We start from the raw sequence: 18,081 nt of genomic DNA, 5'->3' as shown, positions 1-18,081 counted from the left end.
AATATCCAATTATTATTTAAGCTCGGCTCACCGCTACCACCCCCTCGGGAGTGGTGAAGACGAACACACGCTGTCCTCCGAAAGCTGTGCCATCAGCCGACCGCTTTTTTTCAAACTGCAGACTCACCATGCAGCCACCTCGGAGCAACAGCGCTGGAGGACAACGCAGCACCGGGCAGCTTACAAGAAAGCCCACAGGCGCCTGGCCAGACTACAGGGGTCACTGGTGCGCGGTCAGCACACACCTGGGATTTTTCTTTCACATGCAGAGACTGAATATGTGCTAATGCATCATTTGCCAACTTCAGTTGCAACTCCATTTTCTTCAGATTGCGCAGATCTCTGTCTTTCTCCCTCTGTTTCCGAGACATGCTGTCATGTAGAGTTTTCTTTTCCATCAAAAGGTGGTGTAAATTCAGATCCAGATAGCTCTACAAAGGTAGCATATATTTATTCTTAAGCAATTTAACTCAAATTAAAAAAAAAATAGACATCATTAAAATTATAATTCAAATAATCATTGTAACTACTGAATATAATAAGTATTAAAACATGTACAATAACTGGACTATAGCCTACATCACATTTCACAGATTTCATGTTAAGGCTTTTTATATTAATCACTCTGAATTCCAGTATGTCCAGTAACAACATGAACTATTGCCAAAGCTGAATATAACTAAAACAACTGCCAGCAAGTTAAATTGCTTGATGGTGAAATGTCCTTATATGGTTGGCCTGGCTAAACTAAAATAATGTAATTAAACATTGCCAAATAAATGCTTAAATGTATCACTACAAAAGGCTCTATCATTTTATTAATGGCCCTTTCACACTAGGTACACTTGTAAATGCACACTTACCAAGGGTACTCAGCTCTTTCCAGGGAAAACTTACTGTATGTGTACTGAGTACACTTCTGTCTTTTCAAGTGTACTGAGAATATTTCCCTTTCCTTTTCATCGCTATATACCATGTTAAATCAACATGAATGTATTTACTGAAACAGAAGTTGTTCTAGTATTTTAAAGCTTTTTTAATGTTCTTTTTTTTTACAGAACCTTTTGGGGTAGACTATTCCTATACCGTAATTCCATCATCATATGCCAGTTACAATAGATGTAATTAATCAAGTGTTCACATACTCTTGTTGTTTACCTTTCTTTTTTCTTTTTTTTTTTTTAATTAAATTTAGAGTATCCAGTTATTATTTAGGCTCAGCTCACCGCTACCATCCCTGCACTGACTCGGAGTGGCGAAGACGAACACACGCTGTCCTCCGAAGCTTGTGCCGTCAGCCGACCGCTTCTTTTCACACTGCAGACTCACCATGCAGCCACCTCGGAGCTACAGCGTCGGAGGACAACGCAGCTCTAGGCAGCTTACAGGCAAGCCCGCAGGCGCCCGGCCAGACTACAGGAGTCACTGGTGCGCAGTGAGTCGAGGACACCCTGGCTGACCTAAGCCCTCGCCCACCCGTGCGCTGCCCCCTGAGAACTCCTGTCCACAGTCGGCAATGGAACAGCCTGGACTCGAAATGGCGACGTCAAGGCTATAGGGCGCATCCTGCACTCCATGCGGAGTGCCTTTAGTGGATGCGCCACTTGGGAGCCTGTTGTTCACCCTTCTAACAATTGATGTGTTATGCTCTGTTTATATGCTGCATTCAATTACATTTATAACCTAATTACCTTGCACATAAAGCATTGCAATACAAGCAACCTGTAACCCACCTTTCTCCCATAACTAGTACTTCATTCTCTTTTCCTGTTTCCAGTTCTTTCATCAGTTTGTTCAGCTCACGCTCTTGGGCCTCCAGCAGTGCCCTCTTCCCATCCAGCTCCTTCATGACCTCCTGTTTCTCATCCCCTATCATCCTGAATTTGGTCTCAGTCTGTTTCTGAGCAATACTTAGTTCAGAGAACTCTCTTCCAGCTCGGTTTTCTTTTTTTGCACATCCCTAAAACATTTTCAAAAATAGCCTTTAACAGGTAAAACATTTACAATATTTAAATGTATTTTATGCCATGGACAAAGATAAGGTATTTTTTGTGACTCATTTACAACTTACATCTTTTTTCGGTTTATTCTCTCAATCTCCTTCCCAAGTTGGACTGTAATGAACTGCAGTTGGACTAGTTCAGCCTGAAAAAGGGTGCATTTCTTCATCAAGGCATTCATTTTTTAGAATGTTTACAACAACAGAAACTTCAGACTGCAGAAAAAGACAGGTTGGTTTGCAAATAACAGTCTTTTTAAGCAATGGAATTGGGGAACTATAGTTAACCTTTGCAACAATAAGTAGTTCTAATGTAAAAAGTAAAGGTCAAGGCTAGACATTCTGTACTTAAGCATTGCAGGGGGCATTAAACTCTTTTTTACTCAATCCTAAAGGACCCTACAAGCAAAATGGGTTGTGCCTTTGGATTGGAAAGTCAAGTTATTCCTTGTGACAACAATGAGTACTATACAGTTCTTGTGTCAGGGAGATTTTTTTAAGTTTAATTTTTTAAGATTAGGCGTGCTTAAAATTCAAAGGTACAGCACAGCACAAGTCACGATAAAGAATCAAGAAGAGCAGTTAACATAGTTAATGACTGGTGAAATACAATTCAAACTTGCTGCAGCATGTCCACCGCTTTGTCATTTCAAAAAACAAACATTAAACTTTAAAGCTGCAGTGTCCCATGCAAAACCACATCATGAAAAAAACACATTTGTAGGTGAAAAACGCTAAAAGTCACTAAATTTAAAAAATATATAAACACATGACATTTTCGGTACACTAAAATAATGGTCTTTACATAATCTCAAGTAAGATTCAATGCACTTCAGCTAAAAGTTGGGGTGGGCCGATCGTTAACAACAAGGCGTTGACTCGGCAGGATCCGGTTTATACATACATACATACACCAGACCTGAGACAAATACATTTACATTTGAGATTTAATTTACAAATATCAAATATTTAAATATTTTGTCTCCAAACAAATAATTATTTGAAATAATTGGTAAAACTTTTCAAATCATTTTTACATTTTATACAAATAACACTTTCAAAGTTAAGTAAATCTCCTTGGAACCCTATAATCAAAACAGTAATGTATCTTTGATCAGGTTTAACAGAGTCATTATCAAACAGTAGCAGAATGGTTTAAGTCCTCACTTTATAGCTCTTGTCTCTTCACCTGGGTAATTGGTTTACTTTTAAGTTGTATAAACTAATAGTATCCTCATATGAAAACCTTCTCAAACATATCTATTGGGTCAATCAAGGGGACTTGGTAAATATAAGCTGCCTGTTTTCAGTTCAGGTTTATGTCACTCACATAGTACTGGCTTATGTTACCAACATGTTATTTCCGAGATCTAAGGCTGCTTTGCATTTCATTATACCAAACAATGCATCAGTTAAAGTCAAAGTCACTTGTAAATATTGTAAACAACAAGTTGGTATCTCAGTGAAATCTCCCTCAAACCTCCTTGTGCATCGCAGGGGAAGTGCTTGTTACGTAATAAACATTCCTGAGGGTCTTTAAAACACACAGTGGTAAACAATAGGCCATACTGAACATATCAGATGACATTTTAAAGAGTGTAGTTAAATCATGTTATGATTCAAGTTATATATGTTTTGAAACTGTAAATAGGTATGCTGCATACTGGATAATAGACTGGATGCTGTCATGAACAATATTGTATAACCCTCTCTTTGACCACAATAAGACCTTTAGCTAGCTGCCTGAATTTCTTATGTTCTTATAATACTAAAAAGATGTTCTTATAAAACTTAAATGTGTTTCACGTCATTGTAAAACATTTATAAATATACTGTATTTGAAACATATTTCATATAAATATTCACAACTACATTATTTGAATAATATTTATTATTATTATTATTATTATTATTTTTTTTTTAAATCATTGATTAATGTAGATTTCCACAGCCCACTGACTACAATTTTTCTTAGCCATGAAAAGATTTTGTGCAGATGTTACCCTGTAATCACTGTCTCTTCTACTCACATAATATTCCATCTCACATATTTGCTAATTTTACAGTGTTCTGGTGCATTTATACTGCATAAATCATAATAGTTTAAAGGACAATACAGGAAGATATGAATAGTCAGTTGCTAAAAGACTGTTCTGAGGAAATATTCCAATATTATTTACCTTCAGATCTTCCTGGGTATCTTTTCTCTCATCCAGCTCTTTTTGCTCACGTTGGATTTGTCTCTGCTTGACCTCCGTATCTTCTTTCAATGCTTCAATTTCCAGTTTCCTTTGGGCAACCTCTTTACGCAGCTCTTCACAGTTATCTTTCAAAGCCTTAGTTTTCTTCTCTAATTCCTAGAATAGGGAAAACATGTACAGTCAATTCTTGTTAATACGAATTTCAAAGGACCAGCAAAAAAATGTGTATTATCACTCATACTTATTATCAGGAGTCTAAGCCAAACGCATACTGTCAGTTTTTAATGGAGTTACAGTAACACTGAAATCAAATTTAAATCACAGAACAATGAAAAGTATTATACCTACTTTGTATTTTATTTAAAATACGTTTGTAAGTGAACTTTTAAAAAGCATACATTGCAACTTGGAATCTGTATGTACCATTCTGATCACTGGGATTTTTAAACCACAAAAGCAATGCGTTCTCAACATCAGGGTATTGGGCAAATCAGAAATGCTGACGACTTGCATCCACAGTTTTGCCGATCATAGGACTGTATTATTGTATCCCGTTTTTTCAGAAGGGTTGACAAAGTGTGTGGGAATGTTGAAATCTGCAGCAGCATCTTTCTTTTTCTTGTATGGTGGTGCATTATCCAACCCTTTCAACGTCTCCACTTTTGTCTGCAAGGACAGTGCATGTTTTTGTGTGAGCACTATGGCGACCCAAAATGCATCATAGGATCTGTAGTCCCCAAACAGTACTTAAATACAGTACAGGGGCGCTAATCTGGATGTTAATACATTTCCCAGTATCGGTTTTGGTTTATTCACATTTTTCTTCCCTGGGAGGGCTCCAAAATAATTTGTAAATTCGTGTTAAGTGAAATTGTATTATAAGAAGTAATTTACAATAAGTGACTGCTAAATTTTGCTGGGACATTGTAGAAAATTTTGTGAAAGATGGAAATCACATAGATTATGCACTGAGTGAAAATACATTTTGAAACACTTTAATTTTAGTAAATAAAATAAATTGCAAAAACTAAACAGACAGGTTTTTTTTTTATCAAACCTTTAAATTAGGCACCTTTGTATAATTGAAAATTTTAGAAATGCAGTTATTTTTCTTGTTCATCAAACAAGAAAGAAGTGCATGTCTCATTATTCACATTCATAAATACCTGAACAGGAATCACTTTTGAGTAAAACCCCGCCCCCAAGGGATCAAAAAGACTGCTGTCACAGATCTCAGTGTCATTTTTCCTTCAAGACTCCTGTTGACATTACTGAATAATTACATAACAACCGGAATGCTACAAGGCTATGCCGAGAGGCTGCCTTGTGCATCACCATTCGGTACCCCAGTAACAAGTGTTGTAAGGGTTGATTGGGAAGCTGCCCTTAACACTAGTTCCAAAACCAGGCTTTTGAGGATCCACAACATTAAGTCTGTAGAACCTAGTAAAGGTAAAGGTCCCCGGTTGAATGGCCCGTGAGCTTTTCTGGAGGGGGAAAGTTGGCCAGCTCATAGGCAGTCTTTACCGTGTCTGCTATCCACTTGGACAGCCGCTGCTTAGACAGGGCTTGAACACAGGACTTTGCCCCATAGCAGACAAAAAATTGTTTAGACTGCCTCCAACCTTTTGTCATGTCAACATAATACACCAGGGCCCCAACTGGGCAGAGCGTATGGAGCTGTCACTCCCTATCAGACTGGAAAGGAGGTGATTGGAAAGCCTCCAATTCCACAGACTGGTTGACATAAGGCAAGATTGGTATGGAGCGTGACCTTTGTCCTGGCCATCTGTAAAAAATATGCAGGCTTTCGCGATAGAGAATGCCTGCATCTCACTCACCCGCTTTGCAGAGGTGATAGAAAGCAAGAAAGCTGCTTTAAATGATAGCAATTTCAGCTCAGCTGAATGCATGGGTTCAAATGGAGGCTTCATGAGTGCATTAAGCACCACGTTTATTCTCCAGCGAGGGACAATGTCTTTCAAAGGCGGTTATGAACCTGGTAGGCACCAGTCTGGTTCAGTACTGGTTTGGTGTACTTAACACTGATGCGGTAACCTCTGTCCCGATTCGGTACGGGTCCACCAGGTTGCAGTCACCATGGGTGTCAACGTACAGGGATGCCCACCTGTAAAAGCCACTGGCAAAACCACTCAGTCATTATCAACATGAGACTGAGGGAAGCCTGCTTGGTAGAATGAACTAACAGCCACCGTAATGGCAATGCTAAAATATCTGGTCACCAAAACAGCATTGAGGTACTGTGGTTGTAATTGCAAGCAACAAGCCGAAGTGAGTATCTCGGTCCAGCGCAATGCTGCTGAGCCCAGCAGCTGCTCTTAATACACGTGTGCTGGGCACGTGGCATCTGTAAAACACAGAAAAAAACTTTTTTCAACAAAAAACAGTAATTTAACAATTAAATAAAGAACATAAAATGTCTCGTATGGCGCTAATTAGCAAAAACGAGAAAGAAAATAAGCTCCAGCCGGAGCTATGCAGCCTGGGGGGAGAACACAAAGTCAGCCGACTTTTGTTGCTGGATCACTGGGAAGGAGCAACTCGAGCCGCTGGCTTCATGCGGGGCACAAGGCCGCTGCGGGATGTAGTTAGCAACAGGCTGCAGTGCACACAAATACGTGTAAATAGCTATTATAGTGATTCATTTAATTATCACATACAAAATGTGTAAAAACACATGTAATGCTAAATATATACAGATATAAGCAACAATGTACTTATACTCTGATCAAGTCAGTCTTGAAAGGAAAAATGGCGCAGAGATCTGTGACAGCAGTCTTTTTGATCCCTCGGGGGCAGTGTCACGACTGCATCACAGGGTCAAACAGCAGCTTTGGTATAAAGTATTCGGTCTTTAGGAGATAAATACCCATTCAGTAATGGTTACATTACGTACTTGAAAGGGAACCTTTGTTAGGAATCCTTGAATACATGTTACTTGGTTTTATACTGTAAAGAAAGGCATCAGGTCTACATTTAATTACTTACACCTGATTTTGGCATCTTTCCATATTCTCTTTCCAGGATTTTCTTTTCCTCATGTAAGCTAAAGTTAATAAAAACAAAAATATACAGTATGTCAATTCAACACATATAAATCAGTCTGCTATATACATAGATTTAATGTCAGTTGGCAACTTTGTATTGCTGCTGTGAACAAAAAAAATAAACATTTGTAAAAGCTGCATTTCATCCATTTCTAACATTTAACATGACCAAGGCCCTTGGTACTTGGATAAAGACTTGACACATTGTGTGCCATGTAATCATCATCAATAAACAATAGTTTATTTATTGTAATTTATGTAACTTTATGCATATCATATTTTTATTGCAATAAGTGATGTGAATAAGGGGCCAATAAATCAACCTTGTGGGAAAACAAGTGTGATAATTCATTTACATTTAAAAGGCTGTGCCATTTAGATCCGTCACTCTTTAGCTTGTTAAAATACACCCCAATGTGATTATTATTATTATTATTTTTTTAATTTAGTTGTTGCCAATTATTTTTTATTATTTTCTCCCAATTTGGAATGGCCAATTATTTTTTTTAGGCTCAGCTCACCGCTACCACCCCTGCGCTGACTCGGGAGGGCGAAGACGAACACACGCTGTCCTCCGAAGCGTGAGCTGTCAGCCGACCGCTTCTTCACACTCTGCAGACTCACAATGCAGCCACTCAAGAGCTACAGCTTTAGAGGACAACGCAGCCCTAGGGCAGCTTACAGGCAAGCCCGCAGGCGCCCGGCCAGACTACAGGGGTCGCCGGTGCGACGTGAGCCGAGGACACCCTGGCCGACCTCGGCCAATTGTGCGCCGCCCCCTGGGAGCTCCCGTGCGTGATTCTACCATTATTTTATTTGCTAGATTTGCTAGACATGTTTATGAGTGCATACTGGGGAAAGAAAATATATTTAAAAAAAGTATTGCCTGTCAGTCACTTTCTGTCATCAACACAACAACAAGTGAGTTTATTTTGTTTTCTGTGGTGGTGACGGTGGGGTAGCAAACTATATCTCGTGACACATGGGTATGGGTGGGTGTTTATAGGGTAGGTAATACGAGAGGTAAGTAAGACCTCTTTCCACTTTACAACTGAGCCGTGCCACTTAGGAGTCTGAATGTTTTTCCACTGCAGAGACCGAGCCGTGCAACGGACGTCACATGCAATGAACGTGTTGAGTCGCATTTAGATGATACGGTATTAAGAGGCGCTGTATTTTAGTTGAGAGTGGTGGTGTCGTGCCGAATTCTGGCCCTTGCTGAATTTTGCACTACTTTGAGATATGCGCATGCGTGACTGTTTCGCTGAAGTTTGTCCGTGTGATTACTTAAGTTATTAATGTATTCATCAACGTGGTTTACCATGAACTTTCGCTGTATCTAGCCTCAGACGACTCATGTAATTTTGAAATATGTGTTTAGAGACTAAAATTAAAAAGTATACGCATTTAAAATCGTCAAAAACTCATTCGCCCTTTTCCCATACATGCCAACAGTCCCTATATGGTCGGGACAGTCCCGATTTCCTAGCAAATGTCAGGCGTCCTAATGCATAGGAAGAAAGTCCCGATATTTACCCATAGAAAAAAAACAATTTATTCTGCACAGTAGAGTTAGTGAAAACCACACGCTGTGCTCTTCGTGCAGCTGACACATCTGCTGATCACTAACTTATACAAAGCAGGTAAGAACGGTTCATTATATCTATTTTTACTGTCATGATGGTCGTGTGGTGTTGAGTTGGGGGGATACATCTATTATATGATAATGAATGTTTTTTGCGTATGACTCCTCCCATGTGCATGATGCATATATAAATAATGTATACTGTATACTGTACGTGTATATATATATATATATATATATATATATATATATATATATATATATATATTGGCCCAGAACTTGAAAAAGATGCGCGAAACCCGTTTTTTCAACAGTTTTCACTGGATTTCAGTACTAGCCCAAACGAGTCTAGTTTCGTCCAACACTTCAAAAATCGATGCTAAGTGAATCTAATTCGCCCATGCCATTAATTTGAGTGAGTCTAGTTTCGTCGGTGTTGAAAAAAGGCGGACACCAGGGCTGGTTTTAATAGCAGTTAAAACCACTCTCTCCCAAAAAGTCCAGTCAAAAAGTCTCGCACCTCCATACGCGCAGGCAAACTCACCACACACAGGTGGTTAAAACTATCAATAATTCAATTAGTCGGTACCCAGTAAGGCACAAGGGGACTGAGTGGAGAAATGCTACTTCTAATGTATATTCTGCTCCTGACGTGTACACAGTGGCATTGTATTAGAGAAATGAGCCCAAGATGTCTACAATAATTTCTCCACGTTTTTTCATTTTTTTGTTATTCCTTACGAAGTGTAAATAATAAGTAAGTGGCTTATTTGGTGAGCAATTAAAAATATTTGTTTGCCCGAGCAATGTAATGGAGAAGAAACAGTTTGTAATATTGACACAGGAAGTGATATTGGTCAATTTTTGTGGTATACAGTGAGAAAAGTAATCAGTGTGGTGTGGACAGAGGTGCTGGAATCAATTCCTTAAATTATCCAACCCCACATGGTTTAAACCACTGCAGTGGAATGAGGGGTGTTTGTTGTCTGTTTTTAAACTCAAATCCCCATTGAGCTCAAAAAGAGCCAGTTTGCAATGGGATAGAGCTTTTGAGGTAAAACTCAAGCCTGTTTGTGGGTATATACTGAATTTTTAAAATGTTAAACATGATACCAATTAGTAATAAAAAAACATCACCATATCCATCTTGGAAGTCTTACAACTGGCACATCTGTCTATCACATGGCTATACAATTCAAAGAAAGAAAATAACTTTCAAATTCCAACACTTTTAATGTTTAATGTGAGTCATGGATTACAACATCAGTAGGGTATTTCATTAATATGTTCTTAATTAAAATGTTTTCACTGGTTACAGTAAATGTGACACATGATAACTGGTATTTGTATTTATTTGTTACATTTAGGTTTCAATAACTTTTTGTGATATTGCCCTCTCAGACGACATTTTGGATACCTACAATCAAATGGAAAAGAACCCCACATGTATGTATCCTTTAAAGTAACCTTCATCCTATATTCAAACACTTAACCTGATTGCACATACAGTATGAGATACATTTTTTTTATGTAAAACACATTGTGATAATCTTGTTTTTCTGATCGACAAGATGTACTCTAATTAAAATGCATCATAGTTTTTTTCATGATCAGACACTGTAGCTTCAATGTCACCCTATCACATAAAATAATGTATACTCATTCCTTTTTAGATGCTTCACAACTTTTAAAATATTCAAAGTTGTTGTTCTTAGACCCCTGATCTGCTTAGTTACAACATTCATCAATTTTAGTGAAGCTTAAATTAATTCATCCATGTCATTTTTGGTAAATTCTAAACCAATACTTTTTTTTTACCTTATACTTAAAAATAGTAACAGGAGAGAAAACCTGGCTGCTATGTTCCATGCCTGTCTGGCAGCGTAATGTGTTACCGTATGCTGATCTGCTTTAGACAACAAAGATCACTTCAGTAGGATGGAAAATGTGAATCTATTTCTACCTTATTTTTTAGTCTTGAAGCTACAATATCAATCACAAATGGTATGCTAAAGGCTTAGGAATTATACAAACTAAAACACAATGATTGATTGCTAGTGTTTCTAAGTTTCTAAACTGAGGTATACTATATCTAAGACTAATATTAAATAGCCACTTCATTAGGTAGAACGACAAGCATTCCTAAACAGTTTATCATTTTATGACCTACATAAAAAGATTTTCGAATAAAACCATATTTGGGTAATCAAGCACTACAAATTTCTCGAATGCTAGTCTAATGACATGAAAAGTAAAAGTTTTGTGTTCTCGCTGCGGTGGGGCAGCACTGGGGGAGTGATTGACATTCTGGTCTCTCAGCTTATGATTTGTTTTTAACAACATCCCCCCTTTGGTCCAGTTTAAACATTTAACGTAAGCTCTGCTTTCAAGGGTTAACAAATTAGCCAACACACAACTTCTTAAAAGCTACTGATTGCTGCTGTTTCTTGTGCACTATGTACTATCGCCATAGCTAGTTGAAAAAACTAAATCTGCAGCATGATTGAAAGACATACAATCTCTCTCTGAGAACAAACAGCTAAGAAATCCTTGCAATATAATGAAAGAGAATGTTGCAAACTACACTCATTGTTGTCTAGCTTTTAGAAATGTGGCAGGATTGGTTTAATTTAGTTACTACAATGTAATTGTCAGTACTGAATAAAAACACATGTGATAGACTTATAAAGTCCCAGACTACAAACACTATTGTGCCATAGTTCTGGAAATATTAAAATAGATACCCTGCTAAATCCAGGTACTAACCTTGACCTAAATGATCCCAAACATAAATAATATACCAATGGACAGTATGCTATTGTTCACAAAAGACCACGGCTAAAATGTTGGGGAGTGGGAGACATGGATCAAGTCCTGTGTGTTGAAAATATGTATGGCCATTTTTCATAGGACTATGTGGACTCCCAGTGTAGCCTGGGAGTAAAAATATCAAAGTAACATTCTGTAAATGAATGACCTCAATAAAACACTTACATTAAAAGTTATATTATTATATGTTTTAAAAAGACAACATTTCAAAATGGTCATGAAACTCATAATACTTTTTATGGTGCTAGAATCCTGACAAGCAGGAGAAAAATTGAATTAAAAACATTGGACTGTTCAATTTGAATATAGGAACATTGACGTTTCTACAGCAGGACCAGGCCATCTTAGCTTTTTTTGATGGTATTATACACCTTCACAGTAAAGTAAAAATCCCAATTACAGCACTGCAAGTACTAGAGTTTGTATGAATTCTGCTGCTTATCTCAAGATTATCAAGGGCCAGTCTTTCTTGGTGAACACGGAGGATGGCTAAATGTCTTGCATCATGTGCTGTAGTATTTATAAATATTTACATTCACTGAATAATTTTGGCACATGTAACTACAGTGTTTCCTTATATTCATAAGAATTGTGCTATATACAGCCTTTACAATATAGAGCTTATTTAAGATTTATATGGAACTGTGATGGAACATGGCTTCATCAACTTTAGAGCGTCTGTGAAAAATAAAGATTTCTATTAAAAAAACAAATTAATACATAGGTCTATACTCAATAATTTCAGGAAATAATTTAGTCCAACCTGTTTTAAAATTTGAATATGCACTTATTACTTTGCTGTCAGTCTCCCTAATATCCGTGTATATGTTTCAAACCCGACACACAAAGAAAAGGTGCACTTAAAAACATGAAGTGATCAGGAATAAATTATTAAACTCAGATATGAAAAATGGGCTTTATATTATTTAAGAAAACAGTTTTTATTTTTTAGAAACCTTTACTATTTTAGATCAGCACTAAAGTTTATGAAGCTGGGGTGTACTGGCAAAACGAAATACTGAAGCTGTCCTAAAAATCAATAGAGGTACATTGTAAACAGTTAATCTTTACTGCCTTTTGTTTCATTAAAAAAAATTCCAACTGAGTTAAAATGCACGTACTAACTAATGTTCAACTAGCACTTAAAGTATTAAAACAACATATACAAGGTGGCACAGTTAAAACTTTTAATTGAATTATAATAGTAATATATCTCCCATTATTTTGCACTTTACCTTTTCCCAATGTGTGTCCAAAAGCAAATGAAGCAAATGTTTCTTTTTAAAACCTCTTCTCGTATAAAATACAAATGCCCTCATTGTAGCATAACCAGAAAATAGTGGGTTTTTTCCAGTGTATATTAAATAAAGTGCTTTATGTACACCTGTGTTTGTGGCAGTGTGACAGAGACAAAGTGATTCTTGGTGATACATCTCCCTCCCGACCTGTAAGGGCGCTGTGTAAAGGTAACAGAGTACCCTGGACTGGATGGCCAAACAATTCATTCCCAGAGTTAGGTGGAAGTTGGTCATCTAGAAAGGGGGCGGAGCTCTGGTACACTAAATCATCGACCCAGAAGGGAAATGATGTGGCAGCCGTGGACTGGAGGAGCTGTTGCACTCGTTAACCAAGGGCTCATGATAGATGGTACAAAAGGGGACGGAGCAATGTGATCTGTTCCTTGGTATGGTTAAAGGTGAACCGAAAGGAGGACGTGAATTTATATTGTGAGTGTTTTGTTTGTTTATTGTTGTGTCTAAAATATACTATTTGTTATTATTAAACAGCTCAACACGATCCGGCGCTGTCGCCAAAGGCCAGCCCTTAACCGGACATCACTACACTTGTTTTCAGGATAATATGTATTTGCACTACGAGCACTAGCGCACACACTGTGTCACTGTAAAAAAGAACGGGACTGTTTATTATTTTGGGGCCAACCTGTGGATTACAAATCAATCAATACACGCCGCTGTATTGCTTATCATTATCATTGTTTATTATTTACTATTGTTTATCATCAGGCAATTGGATTTAAAAATAAACTACCATTGTACTTGGATTGTCGTTGTTTGTCTGATTACTGATCGCCTGCACCTGCACACTGTTAACCACTTTGCCACAGGCAGTCAGTGTTAACAGTACATACTATGAATACTAGGTTGCAAGCAGCTACAATAAGGTCAAACACTTGCGTCTATGCAAAAGACATTTTTAGTTTTTAATGGAATTTCCCAGAAATAAAAAGGTTTCAATGTAATATTATTTCTGTTTTACTCAACTGCTGAAAAAGTATTCTGCCTATTATACTGAAACAGGTTTGAAGTAGAGGCATTTTATGAGAACAGGAAACATTTCTTAACTCATTGTAACTTATATTCATTGTAACATATTCATAAGTTACATTATTATGTTATTTAATCAACAAGCCAACAGGAAAATACAGTACAACATTTAAGTGAACACAATTTGGTGTACAACCTTTTGAGGCACTGGGTGTTGTGTCAGGAAGCCCCCAAGTTGAACTTGTATTTATTAGCTCGGCGATACACAAGAACGTGTTATTTCTAATTGTGGGTTTACAAGAATTACCTGCTTGTCAATATTTGTTTATACTACAGCGATTAAAAAAACTAAACTAAACAAAAAAAAAAGACAAACAAATAGAAGCGAGAACCATCCTTTTATTACTTCAACAATGACACACTCACAGGTCTTAAAGTAGTAAAGTTGATTTATCTGACAAATATAAAAATAAAATGTAATTGACCTTTCGGCCCAGGGCACCTAGGCCTAACTGTCACTGTAGTGTAAGAATAAATGTACAAAACATGTATCAGTTGTAAAGAGCTGACTAATTTTGAATGTGATTGTTCAATTGCTTAAAAGCAATAAAAAGTAACTTGTGTTAAAGTAATACCTTCTATGGGTGAGTGTGGACACAACAAACATGGTCAACTATCTAGCAGTTAATGACTGCTGCGTCAGACATTAATGCTTAAATAATAACTGGTGAGCATTTTTTTTTCAATGGCCTAATTGATATTTCCTGTAATAACTGCTCATTAAAACCAGCAACAGAGAGTGACCCCAGTGTGAGCTGTCAAGCTGAAAGGAATTCCACAATAAACAACACAGAACTTTTGAACTCTGGCAGGAGAAAATTGCTCAGATTAGAAAAAATACTGCATGAGGCAGTGTGTGATAAACGAGAATTTAATGCCCACCTTTGGGGTGGGATGCTTAGAGGTTATGGTTGTGTATAAATGCCCTCAGGGTTTATGGAGCACCCTCCCCCCTCTTAGGTGGGCATTCAATTCTCATATCACACATTACCCCATGCATTATTCTCTATTTAACACATATTATAATCAACAGGGTTAGAGCCAACATCAACCCTGAAACAAATCAGAATACCAACCCACAGAAAACAAAATTAAGATTTCTCATCAAAATGTTTGTCTGCTTGTCTGCTACAGTGTGTCTTGGTAGTGGTAATGTGGTCTGTATTTAAACTCTTACCTGAAACTGAAACAAAAAAATAACACAAAAATAACATGACTAAAACTAGCCAAGGGAGCCTTTATATGCAGCTGTGTAGAATCAGGAATACTATTACCTCAACCAGCTGTAGTAAACAACTGGGATTTCAATAGTTTTAAGGAAGATACTGTTTGCTCTAACAATTTGTACCATTGAAGAGGAATCACGATGCCAAGATGGTGGGGATGGCCTTCTTCCTCACTTCATGAGTAGCCTGAAAGACACTTGCTCGCTGCTCCAGGTAAATTGTCCGAAAGAGGCCACTTACCTCTCAAGCTTATACTGCAGGTTGTAGTCAATCTCCTCTGCCTCATTAAGGTCATTCTGAAACTTCAAGAGCTGCTGTCTCATCTTACTGGCTTCAGTGTCAAAGCCTTCAGGAAAGTGGTCAGCCCGCTCCAGCTCCTGTTTCTGTCTCTCAATTTCTGCTGTAAAGTGTTTAGCATCCTGCAGCATCTGGATCTCTGACTGTTGCGTACTATTCGTTGGAGAGACAAGGTCACAGTAGTGTATTAAAATTTCACAAATTCCATAACCTTATTAAATATTAATTCCTATCAATGACTGTTTCTGTCCAACAATCTGTTATTGACCATTTCTGTTTTTTAACAACAGTCTAGAAAGAAAACTTTATCTAATCCATAGGGCCCAATAAAATAATTATTTGTTTTTTATATTCTTGTAAATGTAAATGTCACTGTTCCAGTTTTTTTTAAAAATTTGATTACAGTAAAATTAATTTTCTGTCACAAAATAAACGTAGTTTTGGGAAAATAATGGGAAAATAATGTAATAATGTCATTGCTTTTACAGTCCTAAAACCTTTATTGTTGTGCATCTTACATACCTTTTTAAAGTCTCATGCAGCAAGCTGTAACTAGCTTTCAGCTCAGCAACTCTGGTTCCTCTTATTTTTCCAATGGAAAACAGCTAAAGATTAAAAGCAAATATGTTTGTTTGATTTAATTTACTCATATATATATATATATATATATATATATATATATATATATATATATATATATATATATATATGGATTTATAGAATAATGCACTTACAGGGTATTAAAATGCAAGTACAAAACAAAACTATCTTCAATACATTTAGTGAAAAAGTTTAGTTCTCTGGATTAAAATGTTAAGAAATATACTGAACTCAGCTATCTGCAATCAAGCCAACGTTGGTGTTTATGGGAATAGTTTAAGAAACACAAATATAATCTGAACCACTGTTTGTATATTTATATTAGCTTTATTACAGAAATGATAACTTAATAGGCTGAAACAGGGCTAATGTTAATATAATCTACCAATCTGGAAGGAAAATATTCTCACATGCATATGATACAACATTGTTTTTCTTAAATGTTTTTTTTTTTTTTTTTAGCTCTTAGCGACTTGTATCAGATACAGAAGTTTACTTCCTTTAAGTTTAAGTTCAGGGTCATCTGAAGTGGATGTCAGTGGTTTGTGGCTATTGTGAAACTACAGCAGTTCTGCAGCAATAGTGTACCTTGTTGGGGGAATTGTGTGAAATAGTTCAACAGAGACCAACATCACCTCCAGTACATGTGAGGAATAAACACAGAGAGGGACAATGTTCATGTATTGGAAGAAAACACAACATATTGTGCATGGCCACAAAAAAAAGATCTGTTATGCTAATGCTTAAAAAATAGCTTGGAAGTGTTCACTGACCTAATTAGGAAACAACAGGGTGATATTTATTTTCTGTTGAGTAACAGCTAGCAATATTCTAGTCAATTACGCTGCTTTAATATACTTAGAATTGAAAATAATTTCATTGCATGCGGTTTCCTTTTATTATTGTTTACCAAGGGCATTCTATAGCGTATTCATTAAAAAATGAGCCCATCGTTCTTTAAAACACTGTGGGATCCACAAACTTATCCAGCAACTACACCACCACTGTCACAAAAAAAAGGAGTATAGACACTGGACAAAATGTATCAAACACTGGGGTTCATTTGGTCTTATTGCTGTTTCAAACTGCTTTTACAAAGTTTGGAGAAAAATAACTGTCCAAAACTTTCTCCCAGCACAACACTAGGGCAGCAGTGTGGAGTAGTGGTTAGGGCTTTGGCCACTTGCCTGGAGGGTTGTGGGTTCAATCCCAGGTGGAGGACACTGCTGCTGTACCCTTGAGCTGTACTTTACCTAGATTGCTCCAGTAAAAACCCAACTGTATAAATGGGTAATTGTATGTAAAAAATAATGCAATATCTTGTAACAATTGTAAGTTGCCCTGGATAAGGGTGTCTGCTAAGAAATAAAAAAATAATAACTTGATTTGGCTATTCTAGATACTGACTGACCAGCAGGCCAAATCAAAACAGGCTTTTGGTCTCCGGGGGATGTCATGGTAGACTGGAACTGGCAGTCCTTTAAACTGCTGCAATTGACATGTTCAACTGCTTTGCCAGCTCTAACCAGCTGACCAATGAAAATCATACTTTGGCATTTTATAAATTAATTTAAGTTGTCACCAATTTATTTAGTTAGTGTTTTTGATGGGATAGAAGTCAAACAGAAAATATTGTAGGATGTTCCAATTTTGAAAGAAGTATATTCATTCATAGGTCATTCAACCACAGGCCACTGTGAGATGACACTACATTTTCAATTGATAGTGACTAATAATGCATTTTATTATTTTGTTGCTTATGTATAAGGCATGTACATTATGTATAAGAGACAGTGGACCGTGAGAAATGTTATGATTGGAATAACATTATATCAAGAATATTGGTTTCAAGGGATATTTTTGGATATGCATACAAATAATGGACCCATGTGAAAGCAAGCCCCCCCAAAAATACAACATCTAAAGAAGCC

General features: G+C 37.0%; 1 protein-coding gene across 1 annotated transcript; it reads right to left on the bottom strand.

The window, feature by feature from the left end:
* Positions 1–1,911: 1,911 nt before the first annotated feature.
* LOC131728526 (coiled-coil domain-containing protein 146-like) lies at positions 1,912–16,169 on the bottom strand. The gene is made up of 6 exons (XM_059019533.1): positions 16,073–16,169; positions 15,494–15,703; positions 7,210–7,267; positions 4,180–4,356; positions 2,072–2,145; positions 1,912–1,960 (listed from the first exon to the last, which is right to left on the bottom strand). Exons 2-6 carry the CDS (start codon positions 15,679–15,681, stop codon positions 1,912–1,914), a joined length of 546 nt encoding a protein of 181 aa, XP_058875516.1. The 5' UTR covers positions 15,682–15,703; positions 16,073–16,169.
* Between the last annotated feature and the right edge of the window lie 1,912 nt (positions 16,170–18,081).

The sequence above is a fragment of the Acipenser ruthenus genome, unplaced genomic scaffold (genome assembly GCF_902713425.1).
Source record: "Acipenser ruthenus unplaced genomic scaffold, fAciRut3.2 maternal haplotype, whole genome shotgun sequence".
Classification (NCBI taxonomy): Eukaryota; Metazoa; Chordata; class Actinopteri; order Acipenseriformes; family Acipenseridae; genus Acipenser; species Acipenser ruthenus.
The sequence above is the reverse complement of the archived record's forward strand: the minus strand, read 5'-3'. Positions and strand labels throughout refer to the sequence as shown.